Source organism: Pezoporus wallicus, unplaced genomic scaffold (assembly GCF_028554395.1).
Source record: "Pezoporus wallicus isolate ANWC-B61680 ecotype Strahan unplaced genomic scaffold, APGP_CSIRO_Pwel_v1 scaffold_7736, whole genome shotgun sequence".
NCBI classification, from domain to species: Eukaryota; Metazoa; Chordata; class Aves; order Psittaciformes; family Psittacidae; genus Pezoporus; species Pezoporus wallicus.
The window spans coordinates 915,432-930,891 of NW_026636574.1; the positions used below are offsets into that span (position 1 = coordinate 915,432).

Sequence of the window (15,460 nt, forward strand, 5' to 3'; positions counted from 1 at the left end):
CACACACGAGGCTATTCCTGCCTCAGCCATGCAGCAGCCACTCAGCATTGGGACCTCTTCTGTCAGCCCGGGACCATGGAAGCCGTCTCAAGAGAGGGGTTCCAACCCGTGGGCTCCAACCTATGGAGCTGTCTCAGGGAAGCCGGCTCAAAGGGTTCTCTAAGACAGTTCAGCCACGAAAACTGGGAACGCCATCGCATCTCCTTACATGAAACCGGCCCACAACAAACACGTACGTAAACAGCAGCATCTTCTGCAGAGATCAGTGACTCATAGCGCTCTCAATTCCTGAATGAAACCAGCTCTTCTGATTCATGTTTTCCTCTTAGTTCCCCCCTTGGTTTTTTGCCTTGTTGCCCAAGTGGAACTTCTGACCAGCTGTTGTTTTTCCTTCCTGCCTTTCCTTTCCTCCCAGGAAACACTCACCAGCCAAGTGATTACCCAGAGCCATGACGCGTCCCCAGCCTTGGAGGCAGGTCACTGAATGAGGAACGAGCCCTGTGACCCAGCACATGTGTGAGGGGAAGAGGGGGAGCAGCCCAGGGTCTGGAATCCTCCTCCCTCACCACCTCAGACACTGAGTCAAGTGTGACCAGAGCTGGTGACTTCATTTCTTAAACCAAGGAAACAAAGGCAGTCAATGGCAGAAAGAGATCCACTGGGATCGAGATGCCTCTGAAGCTCTGGGCTCTGCTGCTTCATTTCTTTCTGCTTGGATTTGAGCAACCTCATCCAGAAACCTTCCTAAGCTCAATTTTTCATAAAGCCATGGAATGGTTTGGGTTGAAGGGATCTTACAGCTCCTCCAGCTCCAACCCCTGCCCCGGGCAGGGACACCTTCCACTGGAGCAGCTTGCTCCAAGCCCCTGTGTCCAACCTGCCCTTGAACATTGCCAGGGATGGGGCAGCCACAGCTTCTCTGGGCACCCTGTGCCAGCGCCTCAGCACCCTCACAGGGAAGAGCTTCTGCCTAAGAGCTCATCTCAGTCTCCCCTCAGGCAGGTTAAAGCCATTCCCCTTGGCCTGTCCCTACAGGCCCTTGTCCAAAGCCTCTCTCCAGGTTTCTTGTAGCCCCTTTAGGCACTGGAACTGCCCTAAGGTCTCCCTGGAGCCTTCACCATAAACTGTGGCACTCACCACAAACGTGGTCGGTCAGGCTCTCCTTCTGCCTCCATCTTTCTTTGCTGCCTTGGAAAAGCCATATCTCCCCCAGGGTGACTGCTCTTCCCCCACCTCCCTAAAAACATGGTGCACCAGAACGTGACCTTGTTGATGACAGAGGGCCCAGCTGCGCGCTCAGGAAGTGGCTGCGCAGACACAAAAGCTGCCTGAGACAAGAAAACAGAAATAGATAAAATCCCCCCCAGAGATCAGAAAGGCAGAGGATGAAAGGGCAGGAAATGGGTTTCCAGTTGCAGGGCCGCAGGTACCAAGGGCAACAAAAGGCTTGGAAAGGAAAGAGTTTACCACTGCACCCCATGCCCATGTGTTCCACACCTGACTCTGGCACTCCCAAGCTGTCCAAGCACTCACCACCGACTGAGGGGACCACAATAGCAAGAGGAGGACACAAGAGTCCAACAAAATCCATTGGTTTGGCCACAGTCACTCAAACAACCCACCTCTGACAGTGGTCACAGAGGTCCCTTTGCTCTGCTGAGCCCCACTGCTGTGTGGCACCGATCTAATGCTGGTTAGGATGGAGCCCACGCTCTCTCGGACCAAGGATGCTGAAGGAAGCTGGTTCTCAGTTACTTGTATCCAGGAATCTCAAGAGGCAAACTCAAAGACTGAACAGGTTGTGGATAATGACTTATTCCCACAGAGGTCAGTCCAGGGCAAACGCAGCTCATGAGGGCAGGAACAACGTCAGAAGCTGAGCCTAATCTGGTCCTGCCATGGGGAGCACGGAAGTTGTGTTTTACCAGCCTGGAAGCAAACAATCCCATCACCATCCTTTTTCCAAGGTCCGGATGACCACCGCTCCCAATCCATGTGTGCCCCACGTGCTGTGCCTGCTGTGACAAACATAGGTCAAGCTCAGGCAGGTCCATCCCGAGGGCTTTCTGCCATGGGAGAGCACGTGGCAGGGAGGAGGTGGAAGGTCTTTGCTTCCTGCATTCCACAAGGCAGCAGCTGCTGCCCCAGTGATAGCACAGACCCCCAAATCCCAAAGAGGATTAACCTTTTCTGATCATCACAGAATCATGGAACGATCTGGCCTGGAAGGGACCTAACGCTCATCCAGTTCCAACCCCCTGCCACGAGCAGCGACACCCTCCACTAGAGCAGGTTGCCTCAAGCCCTGTCCAAGCTGGCCTTGATGTCTATACAACCAGTAGGAGTTCATACCCCTTACTCTGGCCACTGGACCAATTCCTGGTGGTAATTCACTGCTGCCTTTCTCTAATCACCTTCGCCATACAAAACATGAGAATACCCTGTTGTAGCTGTGGTAACTGGGCAGAGAGTGCATGGAGAGCCTCAGCACTGACCCAGCACAGTCCCCGAGCAGAGTGCTCCTGCTGTGAACAAGGAGCTGGTTACTTGGTGAAACAGCAGAGCTACAGCCAGGCCCTGCCGTTTGGTTGCCTTCCTAGTGCAAGAGCAGGCAGTGTCCAAGTGATGTGAGGGTTTACGGAGCTACAATAAAACATACAACGGTGTTGGATTAGAAAGAGAAATTCAGAGCTGAATGAGAAGCACCCTGGGATGTGCTGCATGACTTGCATGTTGTCTCACACCCCACTGCCCAGGCTGTGACCCACTCCTAGGTACATCCATCAGTGACAGAGCATTTACCCTTTGTCCCTACCCCCTGCATAACCACCCTTCCATGCGGTCATTTTCCTTCCTGCTGAGAGCTGACTGCAGCTTCCTCTGGGGCCCAGCTCCACAGCTCTGGAATCAGCACAGGGATCCCTCCTGAGCGGAGCAGGTCACTCCCTTCCCCACCATGCTGAGCTCTTGATCTCGGCTGCCCTGGGAAGCTGTGGAACAGGAAAGCAGAGGCGAGCCCCTGCACAGCAAAGTGCACACACACACACACACACACACACAGAGCCCTCTGCACGCCTCAGCCTTGCTATGGGCACTGGGAGATGCTGGCAGGCAACTGCCAGTGCTGCACTGGAGACCTCACAGGTCAGAGCAGTGGGGTTCCATTAAAGAGTTATTGCAAGTGCCTGAATTTGGGGACTAAAAGGACAAGTTCCAGAGCTCCTGGAGCTCTGTGAGGAGCTGCAGAGGACTCAACCCCTGAGGGTTCAACCTGGCAGCAGCAGGCAGCAGTGAAGAGTGCTGAAGGTCAGGCCAAGCAATAGGTGAGGGCTGCTGCTATGTGATGACTGAGCCACCTCAGGGTTCCTCAGTGGGTGTCTTTCTCTCCAGCACTCACAGCTCTAGGGTTCAGTGGTGGGCTGAGCACAGTGCAGAAGCTTTCCCAGCACTTGCTTGAGAAAATGGATATCACCAGCTCCCTGAAACACCAGGAATATGGCAAAGGAGCCAAGAATGCAAATGTCAAATGCAAGGCTGGAGGAAACAACCCTGTAAACACCTTGTTCCTGTATTCTCCTCCAGCTCTGTGCCTGAGCTCTCCATGGTCACTCAGAGCTGAAAATAACCCAAGCCCTTTGAAACAGAAGCCAGCAACAGCTTTCTTTAGAAAATGCAGGTGTGGAACGTGACCTTTTCTCCAGGGTGTAGCAGCCCTCATGACCCTAAATCAGCTGCCCTGCTCCCCAGCAGCCTGCTCTGGCTGGACAGCTACAGATGGGACACTTTGAGTAACTGTTGTCAGGAGAATGGCAGCTTTGGAGACTTGGCTCCAGGCAGGGAAGGAAAGGAAGTTGCTGTGGATGGAACACAGGAACATGCTACACGAATACCAACAGCATTCAACTCCCCCTTAGGGTTTTAATAGCTTTCAGGTAGTAAAGCTCTGTTGAGCATCTATGCGGTGCAGGCTGATGAGCAGCGCTCGGTGAGGCTCTGCAACAAGCTGCATTAGCAAAACCTCATGGCACACACTTGCACAGGACCTGCCAAACCAAGCCTGCTTTCCCAGGGCTGTTTGCCTTTCACTCTCCCTTCAGCAGCAAAATGGATCTTCAGATGAACATCCTTTAAAGAAACAGTCCTCACAGAGCAGAGACAGCAGTGATTTGGGGTTGGGGACAGCAGACTGCAAATAGAAAGGATGTTTTATGTCTTTAGGACCCTGGGCACCCTGTGCCTCAGCACCCTCACAGGGAAGAACTGCCTAAGAGCTCATCTCAGTCTCCCCTCCGGCAGGTTAAAGCCTGCAAACATTTCAGAGGACACACTGTCCTATCACCCAGGTCATGGATGAAAATGTTGAACAGTGTTAACTCCATACTGTTAGAGGCAAAGTGATGGCTTTAGACTCAGTCATCTTTATACACACTTTCCAGAGGAAAAAAAAACAAACCAAACAACAAAACCTTCCTCCCCCTCTCACTGCCAGGGATGTATTTGATGCTGTGCTGTACCCTCACACATGGCTTTTGCTGTGTCTGCAGCAGGAGTCTGCAAGAGGACTGACACCTTCACAAAAGAGCCGCAGACACGTGGCTAAACAAATCCATGACATCAGGGCAAACAGTCAAAGGGAAATAAACCCTAAAAGATGCAAGCTATTTACTACCCAGTAATGCATAAACAGAGTGAGCTCATTTGGTAGAGAAAGGGGAGCACCAGGAAGGGCGCAAAGATTAAAGCAGGCTGGAAAATGTGTGGATTTGTTTTGATGGAAACTTTAGGACTTGCTCTCGTGTCGAATCAGGTGTGGAAATGACTGTATTGCAATTATATAGTTCCATTAAAAGATTGAATATTCATCAGGAAAGAGTCTGCATTCCTTGTTTTGTTAGATGAAAATGCCAGTCTGGTTTCGGTGATTTAGCAGATGGATACAGCTCGAGCTCATTGGCTGATAAGATCAGACTGCAAATAAATAAGAGAATGGGGGATGGAAAGAACAGGAATTACAGTTCCATCACTACTTTTCAGGATACACTTCGGGGTGTTTCCTGTACATTCCAGTACCTTTTACACTATGAATTTAGAGCAGAACCACCACCCATTCCAGTGTATAATTTAAGTTCTGAAAGAGAGACACATCTCTGCAGCAGTGCAAGAGGAGGAGCTGCACTAGTACCTGCAGGTCAGCTTTCACCCACTCTCGTCTTTGGCTCACATCTAGTTGTTAATTCTCGTTTAATGAATAACAGTAACCTCAACTAAAGAGACTCTGAAGGCCAAAAGAATGCTTAAGCTTTTAGTGCTAACAAAGACTAGTGCTAGTGCAAGATGAAACAGGCAACATCAAATGTCTACATCAGGAGTCCCAAAGAGCTGAGTCAACAGAAGTGCGGCACTAAGTGAAACTGCTGGCCTAGGCAGTGAAGGAACAAAGGTTCCTGCTGCACTGAAGAAACTGAAGGGCTTCACCAGTCTTCCCAAGCAAGTTCTCACAGGAGCAAGAGAAACACACACTGCAGAAGGTGATTCAGGAGCAGACAACAGTGATGCAGTTTGCTATTCCTCGCTCCACCACCCACCACACAACACACCCATGGCCGTGCCAAGGAGTGAGAGACAGACACAAAGTCACTGAAGAGACAGAAAAGCTTTCAGGACCTCTGAGATCAGTTAAAGCAACTCACTGGGACTTCCAGAGCTCAGTTTCATTTTAAACTAGAGGCAGAAATCAGTGCATGCATGGGAGAACGCAGGGGGAGCAAGTTACCACTGGCTGAAAGCATCACCTGGGGAAGAAGCCCCCACCAAGCAGCAGGGCTGCAAACCCTTGGAGTAACTCTGCCAGACACATGAAACCCGCAGCGTGGCACAACCCCTCCATGTGAGCTGACACACACAGCATCTGTGAGGAATCCATTAACTGCATCAAATGAGTTAACAAAAGCACCCGCAGAAGATTCACCTCTTTTACTGGCAGGTAAGTGACTGCTGATTATAGCTCAGATTTAAGTGACTGCCAATTTCAGAGGCTTAAAGAAAGTGCTGAAAAAAATTAATACCATTATTAGTGGCTGGAAGTCACAGGAGGAGCAGGAATCAGGGTCAGTTGTTGTGTTGTGTCCAGCAAACCACAACCTAAAGCAGGAACCAGCAGTTTTTCCATCTGTATGGAAATCACAATATACAATCCCCAAAGTCCAGATGCAGCTTAGTATGAAACACAAGCACAGACCCCTCCATCCCCTCATCCACCTCAGTAGTTGCTCTTCTCAGGGGTGCTCCTCACAGCTCGTGGGAGCTGGCGTGAGGCTCCGGCAGCTTCTCAGTGTCACAGTTCTGAATGAGCTGGAAGAGGAACTCGACCTGCTTCTCGTAACCCTCAACTGAGATCCTCTCATTCAACCCATGGATCCTGGAAGTAAAAAGAAGAATGTTTTTCAGTCCAGGGTGTGTTTGTGACCCACCTGCATGCACCCAGCACCCTACTTGGTTGTTCACTTCATAACGCAATGCACAACATCAAAATACAGCAGAATACACCAAATACTGCAATATCTGTTCCTCAGGGCAACCAAATTGACTGATTTTAAGGCTAAGAACACAACCAAGTTCATGGTGTATGCAGACAGGAATAAACAGTATTCCATCTCCCTGCCTATTCATGTCACTGTCCTGGCTACAAGAGCTCTCCTCCTGTATCATCTGCACCTCACTGAACCAACAAATCCAGTACGTCCTAAATAAGCAAACAGTCCCTTGCATGATGTTCTTTGTTATCACTTTCCTCCAGGAAACCTAACTTCCAGCTTTAAGAAGCAAGTAAATTCAGAGTGGCATGTGTCCAAACAGATGGATACAACTCTTAAACAAGGCCAGCTATCAGAACACCACCTTCCACTCTGCTGCACTGCATAAAGGATCCAGTGAGCTTCTCAGCATTGCTGCTGTGCCCACTGGGACACCTACATGAGGTCATGTCTGCATGTGAGGTGAAGAAGAAGTGCTAAAGCTCTCCCAGCATTAACTTCCGTCCATCCCTCTTTGCGCAGCACCCAGGACTGCAGGAAATGGATGGCCTAATGGAATGTAAGGCAGTGCTGCCACCACGCCAAGGTACACAAGGTTGGGTTTCCTTCTGCCAAACACTGATCATCTTCTCTTTCCAAGGTCCCCACCCCAAACTGCTGCCCACGTGCACACAGACAGTACCTGGGGAGATCATCTGAGCTCAGGAGCAGTGGGTTGAAGCGGTAAATAGCGTTTGTGATGTTAGTGAAGTGTCTGCTGTCCGTATTCCCGATGCACGTGCCTGGAACACAAACCTCAGCTTTACTTTGCATGAGAGCAGCAATTTCATGAGCCCCACTTTTCCCAGGAGAAAGGAAAGGCATCTGATTAACAGGTCTTTATAATCCCCCAAAAAGCACTGGGAACAGCTTATTGGTACATCCTGGAAGCACATTCACTAAGAGCTGAACGTATGATTCAATCATTGTAAGAACACCCAAGACACTAAAGCTTAAGCATCAAACTGCAGTCAAACAGTACAGAACTAGGAAGGAGCTGTGAGGAAGGGAAGGGGCTGGGATCACAATACAGAAAAGCAGGAATGGCTTTGCCAGCTATGAAAACAATAAAAGAAGACCTAAAGCAAGAAGACCTCCTACTCTCCCTCACAATTCCTTTCTTCCCCGAAGAGATTCCTTTGTATGTGCAGAGTTAAATGGAAGGCTCATTGTTTCTGTCAGTTTCCTGTTTGCTTTTTGTACTTCCACTACTAAAAAACAACATGAAAACTTTGAAAACATAAAGAGGGAAGGGAATCAAGAGGAAAAAACAGCTGTTTCCAGCAGTTAACAGCTGGGGTGGAGGAGTACACACAACATGGAAACAAGTCAACAGTGGGGGATGAGGGAGAGCAAAGCAGGGTGGAAGCTGGAAAGGAAACAATCATCATCCTGTGCTTGCTGTTACCTGGGACTACACTGTCAACATCTGGGAAAGTATCCAGAATGGTCCTTTGGAAAATATGGACTCCAAATGACTGGTCATCCCAAGGACTGGTGGGGAGTGGGTCAAACGCCTCCACAACATCAATCTTCACTCTGTCGTCAGCAATGATGTTTCTAACTGTCTCTAGCACCTGTGGGTAAAAAGACAGGCATTAAATAAGCCAAAGAAATGAGAGAGATGGCCACAAATGGTCCACTTTCCAGAGAGCATTTGTCAGCCAAATACAGCTGCAGAGTTAGGACAAACTGGGGGCAGCCTCTCTTCCTCTCACTCAGTCAATGGCTGATACTTAAGGTAATTGGTTTTGACCCCAGTGTAACCAGATGCACATCATTGTCTCAAGGTATTCTTGGACTGCATCAGTCCTGACAACTTGGTAGTTGGGTCATTGAAGAAACTAATCCAGGAAAAGCTTCCAGAGAGGTAAACTTCCAGAAAAGCTCGGGAAGGGAAGATGTTATTTACTGTCAAATGTTTCATACCCACTGAGATGTACAAGATTCCCATATTCTCACAGGTCACAAACCTTCATGCTTCCATTTCATAACCGCATATGATCCATGTGCTCTTTTGGCACAAAAAGGCTTCTGAAACCTGCTCGATATAACTGCAAGCCATGCCTCTTGCTCTGCTCCACATTCAGAAGCCACAGTAAACAATGCACTTTGTAATCCGTCTCAAAGGAGGAGAAAAGGCATTTGATAGGCTGTGTTTCTGACAGTCTTCATAAAGGAGCAATTCCCAAATCATCCCCTTCTACTGCTTGTATGAATACAGGGGGCGATGAAATGGCCAAGTGTCGCTGTAAGGCTGGAAGTACCTCGGTGGCCTTCTCTGCAGAGTGGATGCGGAAGTTCACAGTTGCTTTTGCAGAAGATGGGATGACATTTAGCTAGAAAGAAAAAAAGGAAGAACCAACACTTCAAAGGAAGTTCAAACCAGATTAAAATGCCAAGTGCAAACTCAGAAAGTGCTCAGACAACTCCAGCCTAATGCTTCACTGTTTCCACTAACATGAAATGTGGGATATCTTTCTGTACTCTCTGTTAAAACACTGTACATCTCATCTGGAATGTAGATAAATCCATAAAGAATATTCATCAATTCAACAAGAAATTAAGTTTGCTGATAGATACAAGTTTTCCTCTTGAGAAAAGAAACCTTATACTGAGAAATCCTGGAAGTCTTTTTAAGCACTATTTGTACCTCATCTTCATATTACTTTTCCCCAGTATGAGACATGTAACTCATTTAAACGGTGCTACTGAAGACTCTTTTTCTACAGAGTCAATATTTATACTTTTGTTAAACAAAAAAGGTATGAACAGTAAGGAAAAAAAAAAACCAACGAAAAGACGAAAACAGGGTGTCACTTCTGTCCTGGCCACTCAGTGTCACTGTTCAGCCACTGCATCTTGTTTTCTTGTCTAGTGGTGCTTTTCAGTAACAGATTTTTCAGGGACACACCAAACAGCCTGCTTATCTTCCAGGGCTACAGTATTTTTGGATAGCTACACCTCCTTATCAGGGCAAGATCTGGCTGTATCAGCCAGAACCTGTTATCACTCGGTCCAAGGTGCACACTCCATACTTGAACGGAGGTAAACGGCAGACCTGTGCTCACAAACACAACCCCATCTGGGCTAGGAAAGTGTTTAGGACAGTGAGTTTCAAATACTGACATTGATACTTTGTATGATTACACAGAAAATACTCTTTTCCACCCTAAAATCTTAACACTACTTCACAGAGATCTTTTTGTGACAGACAGCAGATAACTTCTGAAAGGAGGTAATATTCAACTGTGGCTAAAACCAAGCCACACCTGGAGTAAAAATGAGACTGGTGGTGACACCGCAAAGGGTCCAAGACCAGGGCCCATGCTGATCTTATAACTAGGTATAAATAGGTGCAAACTATATGCCCCAATTCTCTCATGGTACTACACGGAGAAAGGTCAAAATGAAGCTACCTTGATTCCTGCGTTAAACATTGTCACTGCTGTCGTCGTTCGAATCAAGGCGTTGGTGGAAGGTTTCCAGGCAAGAACTCTTACAAGAAAGAAACAAGAAAGAAGTTTAATATCGGTAAACCAGAAGCACCATAATTCCATAGGCAATAAGTTGAATAATGGCCTATTCAGTTAACAAAGTGGTTATTAACAGGAAAGCACTGACACTGTCTAAGCTATGAAGTGGTAGGACTATTTGCTGGGAAGACTAGAAATGGCTTTTGAGCTTCATCTTTGAAGGGTGAGAGGTCTGGGAATGCTTACCAAGAATGTATTTTCTTACCTGCTGACAACAGGGGAAAACAGCCACAGATTGCTCATGATGAGATTGAGGGGAAACGTGAACTAAGTGGAAGAAATAAAACCACAAATCAGAAGGTTTCTAGTTTTCAAGACAATGCATAGTCACTCAGCTCTTGTTGAAACAATTACCTGGGGGAAAGGCCAGGTTAAGCCTCCCTTTTTCCAGAGACTATGTAACTACACTCGAAATTCATATGCTCTTCACTTTCTAATATGAAATCATAGTTCTTTCCTCACCTCTGATGCGAGGTGCTCCATAGTCATGAGTTCTGGCCCATGGCCAAACAGGTTCCGCAAGGGATTCTGCTCCAGTCTATGGCAAAGCACACCAACATGTGGCATTTAGATCCCCTCTGACTATTGTCACTCCAGAAGGTCGATAGGAATTTGATTTCTGAAATGCATCCATGGATTTGAGATGCAATCACACTGTCCTCTCCTGGTAAGTACATCTGCAAGCACAGCTCCCTGACTGATGCCTGAGCATTCCAGTCCCATACAAAGTCTTTCTTTGAAGAACAGCTGAAAAAATCCCAAAGCCTGACACTTATAAGGAATACATGTAAATCTAGAAAAATACCACACTGAATTCCATCACATCTTGACATATTAAGTTTTTCTAAAAGACATGTTTATGAGCCAATCTGCTATCCACACAGACATGTACAGAGATGATTTCCCCAGTCACATTCTGACTATTTTACTTGGCAATTGTCCCTTTGCTCAGGATTGCATTGCAAAGGGAGTTACAAGTTTCAATGTATTTTGGGAATTTGCAAACTATAACTATTTAACAAGCCACTTATCAGTGACTTAGGAGCCTGCTGAACTCTCTTGGATGTCAGATGACAGGGAAGCTCTCACCTGGTCATTGCTGCTGCAAGAATGCCAATACTTGTCTCCTTTGGAGGAAAGGATGAATGTCCTGGCTCTTTTTCCACAGTGAAGTTCAGTGTTATTGAGCCCTTTTCTGTGATAGCAATTCTGTCCAATGATAAAGAAGTAAATGATTAATGCAACTAAAAACACATGCATAGACCACAGGCAAAAAGATCTACACTGAGTATTTTTAGGATCATAAAAAACACTAAAGAAGCAGCAACATCAAATCCTCAACACGAGGGCTGATGTCTTGGCTGCTTCTCCAGTGAGTAGACACTACAGCAAAAGCATGCATGTCCTGGCTAAATGGAGCTTTCTGCTGCTGTCAGCACAGCTGTGATGGACAGCAAGCAAACACCAAAGGTCCTTTGCTTGCACTTTGTGCATTGCTGTAGCTTTTAGCAGCATCAACACTGCCACATGCCTTGGCAACGTATTTTATTGCCATTAGCAAGGTCATTTCTTACAGATTAATTCTTGAAAATGGGTCATTTACACCACAGTCAATGTGTTTTCTCTCTTACACAGCTACTGGCTTCTTCACCCCTGTGACGATGCCATCTAGTATGGCACTGCCCTCATCCAGCAAGAAGCAGAGCTTCACTCCTCGTGCTTCCAACAGAGCTGCCATCTCCATCGCTCCCTTCCGACCAAACACCTGTGGGAATCAGCCAGAGGAACGCATCAGGTGAAACCATCCCCTTGGGAAGGACACTGGAAAACATCTTGCTGTTGACAGTGCCCAGTGCTACAATGCAAAGAATGCCAGAAATCCCCTAGTGAGCAGCTCCAGAGCAACCTGTCAGGAGATCCTTCCATCCTTCCCAGCAGAATCACTGGAGACCATTAATGGCCCAGTAGCAGATGAATCTGTATCCACATTGGGGAATGCTCCCATCCACACACCACTGAACACTGCTGTGAACCCTTGGCTCTTGGATATGGTGATACATCAGAGCCATGAGCTTCACAGGTCAGTCTTTTTAAAGAGGTATTAATAATTCTTCCTATTTCGAACATGAATAAAGAAACCCACCTCATCTGTCTCTCTGCACCAGTGGGCATTGCCACAACAAACAGGGAACATTTCTGGTTGCTCTTCCTGACCATTTGGAACAAGCATGTAAATCTTAAGCCAGCCTTTCCTGTACTACATGGACTCCAAAACGTGACTCCTGCTGCACCTTCCGTGCAGAAAAGAATTTGCACTAGCACCCTCCTGTGTCCTTTTCCCTTTGCTCATCTCACCAACCCCTTTGTCAATGTCACGTAAAGCCAAATGATCAATATTAACTATGCCCACGTACCTGACACAGGATCTGCCCACATAACCCAGAAAACCAGGAAAGACTTTCTAGGTAAACAATGTTTTAAAATTAAGCCTTGTTACATACATGAACAACTCAAACAACTTGTTATTTCAGTGAAAGAAAATACCTCTTCATCATGGCCAATACCAACATAGAAAGATCTCTGGGGTCTGTAATTTCTTCGCAGCAAAAACTCCAGAGCTTGCAGAATCCCCTGCAGAAAAAAAAACCCAGAATGTATTATACTATTCTTGTGTGTTAGAAAGGAGAATAAGCATGAAAGAATGCAATGTGATGTCAAAGAAACACGATGCATTCACAGCCCTTAAGGAGACTTTGTCCTGTTCACAGTTGAGCTTTTATTTGTACAGCTCCTACTGGGGATGTTCACATTCTTTGGGAAACACACTGCAATAGTTTTGATCACTAATGTTTAAGACTTGGTGTGCTACACAGTGACAGTGTGCATACACAAAATACAGTGTCAGCTTGTTCTTGCTGCTGGTGAAGTCAGGGACAAACTGCACAGGAAGCCCATCACAGTTGGGATAATCCAAGGAACTCTCTGTTCTTTAAGCTGCCTGTCCAACACGCAGCTTGGCTCCGACTTGAGCTTCCAAATCCATTTATATGAATGAGAACTCAATTTTGTACAAGAAGTGCTAAGATGGCAGAAACAGAAAGAGAAATGAAATCTCCCATTTGCTGTATTGGTATCATCTTGCCTGGTTTTTAAATTTAAGCTAATCTCTTCTCTTAGAAGAAATGACACTGCCTCCACCTTGCCAGCTCCCACCTTGCCATGTTCACTGCAACTGTTCATTGTTATTGTCCACTTGTGGAGTTACTCATGCACTTCACAGTAGAAGGAAGCATCAAACCAAGGCCGTAAATTGCAAGGCTTTGATATTGATGATTAAACAACCTCAAGAAACTTTCAAGGAACATGGTCTATGCAGCCACAGGCGCCTGTGGGACACTGCTTTGCTAAACATCTATTTAAACTGAAATAGAGGGCTGCCATGGAAATGATCTTTGCAAGTCACAAAGGACTATTTTCCTTATTAATTTTTCCATCAGGCTTTTCCCAAATGAGAAACCCTTCACCGAGCAATCTTTTCCAGACTTTATTCCTCCCAAATGTACTTCGTACAACAGCTCTTTGTTCTGCCACAGGCTAGCTAGACGGTATTTGACTCTAATATTAAATCAACAGTGTTTATTTTGAAACTCAAGCCTTTGCAAAGGGCCAAGTTTGGCTCTGAATGCCCATATGACACCTGGGAAAGTGCACAAGGTCTATCCCTGACTTCAAACACAGCATTTGATACACAATTTACATAGGGCAAAGAGGGGCAGGAGAAACAATACAGTGAGTTTCAAGAGAACAGATCCCTCCAATCTACCTTTTGTCAGGCTCTGTATCTCTCTGAAAGGATATTACCAAGGCGACGTACTATGGCAGAGTTTTTGTTATCCAGAGTTCCTCGTCCATAGATGAATCCTTCATGCTCTGCAGCTGAGAAAGGAGGGAATTCCCAACCCTCCGGGGGAGCAGGCACAACATCCATGTGTGCAAGCAGCATGTAGGGCATCATTTGAGGGTTAGAACCCTGGACAGTAAAGAGATGGCTGTAGTCACCAACAGTTTCATGTTGGATGAACTCTGAAGAAAACACAGCTGGGAAGACTGTGAAGAAAGGAATTAAAAAGGTCATTTAAATAAGTCAAGAACCAAACCCCACCACTGCAAAAAGCCATTTGAACCTTCTCTGTTCTAGCTCTGGCCATGCCACATCACTGCATGGTACAGAGGTTTTGCCAGTCCTTTCTGGAGGAAAACAAAGCTTTTTAAGCTTCTTCCATTCTAGGCAAGAACCCCATATGTACTCTCCATTTACTAAAAGAAAACTGAACAGCAGAGGTGGTTAAGAATGAGTTTAGTACCTTTCCGAATGTAATTCCCAAACTCTGCCATGGCAGTTGTATTCAAGTCCTCTGGAGATACGGAAACAGTTGGGATTTTAATGGCACCTTCAATGGAATATGAAATAGAAATCATTCGACAAGGAAATCAGCCAAAAAGACTTAAATTGCATGTCAAAAGGGAAAGGAATATTTCTGTTCCCGAATGTTTTCCAGGCTTTAAGGATTATCGCACAGGACAGGAAAAGCTGCCACTACCAAAAGAGACTGCTGTGCTTGAGCTGAGCTGTGTGCAAGCAGCACACGAGTACTTCCTTCCAGTGCCAGCCAAGGTATTTCCCTAGATACTTCATTCTTCATCCTAATGTGCTGAATGATGCTGTCACAAACGCCACTGCCCAGAAGCAGCTGCGTTTTGCTGGGTGACCCAGTTCCTCATAGTCACAGCCTATTCTGGCAGCTGCCAGACGGCAGTTCAAGCTTCTTTTTCAACAGTGGGGCCGTGCTAACAGATTGTTTCATAAAGACAGGTCTCGTTTGTCTTTGTAGTTAGCACAGGGGCAGACAAGGCCGCTCTCCAACACCAAATCACTGCCACGCAACACGCGGGTCCCAGTCACAGCCTCCCTAAAACCACCCGGCAGCTGAGGGTACGGACACAGTGCGCTCCCCCCGTGGCCCTGCCTCCCCCTGCGGAGGGAACCGCACAGCCCCGGGGCACCCCATGAAAACGGGGGCCGGGGCTTGCGGCACCCACGGGCAGGCGCAGCGCAGGGGCGGGCGGGCCCGGCCGGGCCCCCTCACCTCGCAGCGCCTCCTTGAGCTCCAGCCTCTCGCCGGCACCGAAGGCGGCGGGGGCTCCGCGGCGGGCCCAGAGCCGCGGCACGGCCGGGGCCCGCAGCACGTAGGCGCGGAGCAGCACGGCGGCCAGCACCGCCAGCAGCGCGGCCAGCGCGGCCAGGCCCGCCGCCAACAGCGCCCGCCGCCGCCGCCCGCTCCCGCCCGCCAT

The 15,460-nt window shown here is 47.4% G+C and overlaps 1 protein-coding gene across 2 annotated transcripts; it reads right to left on the reverse strand.

Moving 5' to 3' along the window:
- Positions 1-5,958: 5,958 nt before the first annotated feature.
- Positions 5,959-15,460, reverse strand: PM20D1 (peptidase M20 domain containing 1). Of its 2 annotated transcripts, XM_057400665.1 has the most exons (14): positions 15,256-15,460; positions 14,473-14,559; positions 13,983-14,215; positions 12,653-12,739; positions 11,740-11,873; positions 11,198-11,317; positions 10,571-10,646; positions 10,314-10,375; positions 9,992-10,070; positions 8,840-8,911; positions 7,981-8,149; positions 7,216-7,315; positions 6,259-6,418; positions 5,959-6,169 (listed from the first exon to the last, which is right to left on the reverse strand). In XM_057400665.1, exons 1-13 carry the CDS (start codon positions 15,458-15,460, stop codon positions 6,289-6,291), a joined length of 1,554 nt encoding a protein of 517 aa, XP_057256648.1. In that variant the 3' UTR covers positions 5,959-6,169; positions 6,259-6,288. The 2 variants fall into 2 exon arrangements, with proteins under 2 accessions (XP_057256648.1, XP_057256647.1); XM_057400664.1 differs by having other exon boundaries at positions 5,959-6,418.

Bases quoted from the DNA above. Each gene is read 5' to 3' on its own strand.
- PM20D1 (XM_057400665.1), bottom strand. From the start codon at position 15,460: ATGGCGGGCGGGAGCGGGCGGCGGCGGCGGGCGCTGTTGGCGGCGGGC. The intron at 10,376-10,570 runs GTGAGGAAAGAA...TCTTCCACTTAG, and splicing joins TGGAGCACCTCGCATCAGAG to TTCACGTTTCCCCTCAATCT. The intron at 8,912-9,991 runs GTAGCTTCATTT...TTTTCTTTCTAG, and splicing joins TGTTTAACGCAGGAATCAAG to CTAAATGTCATCCCATCTTC.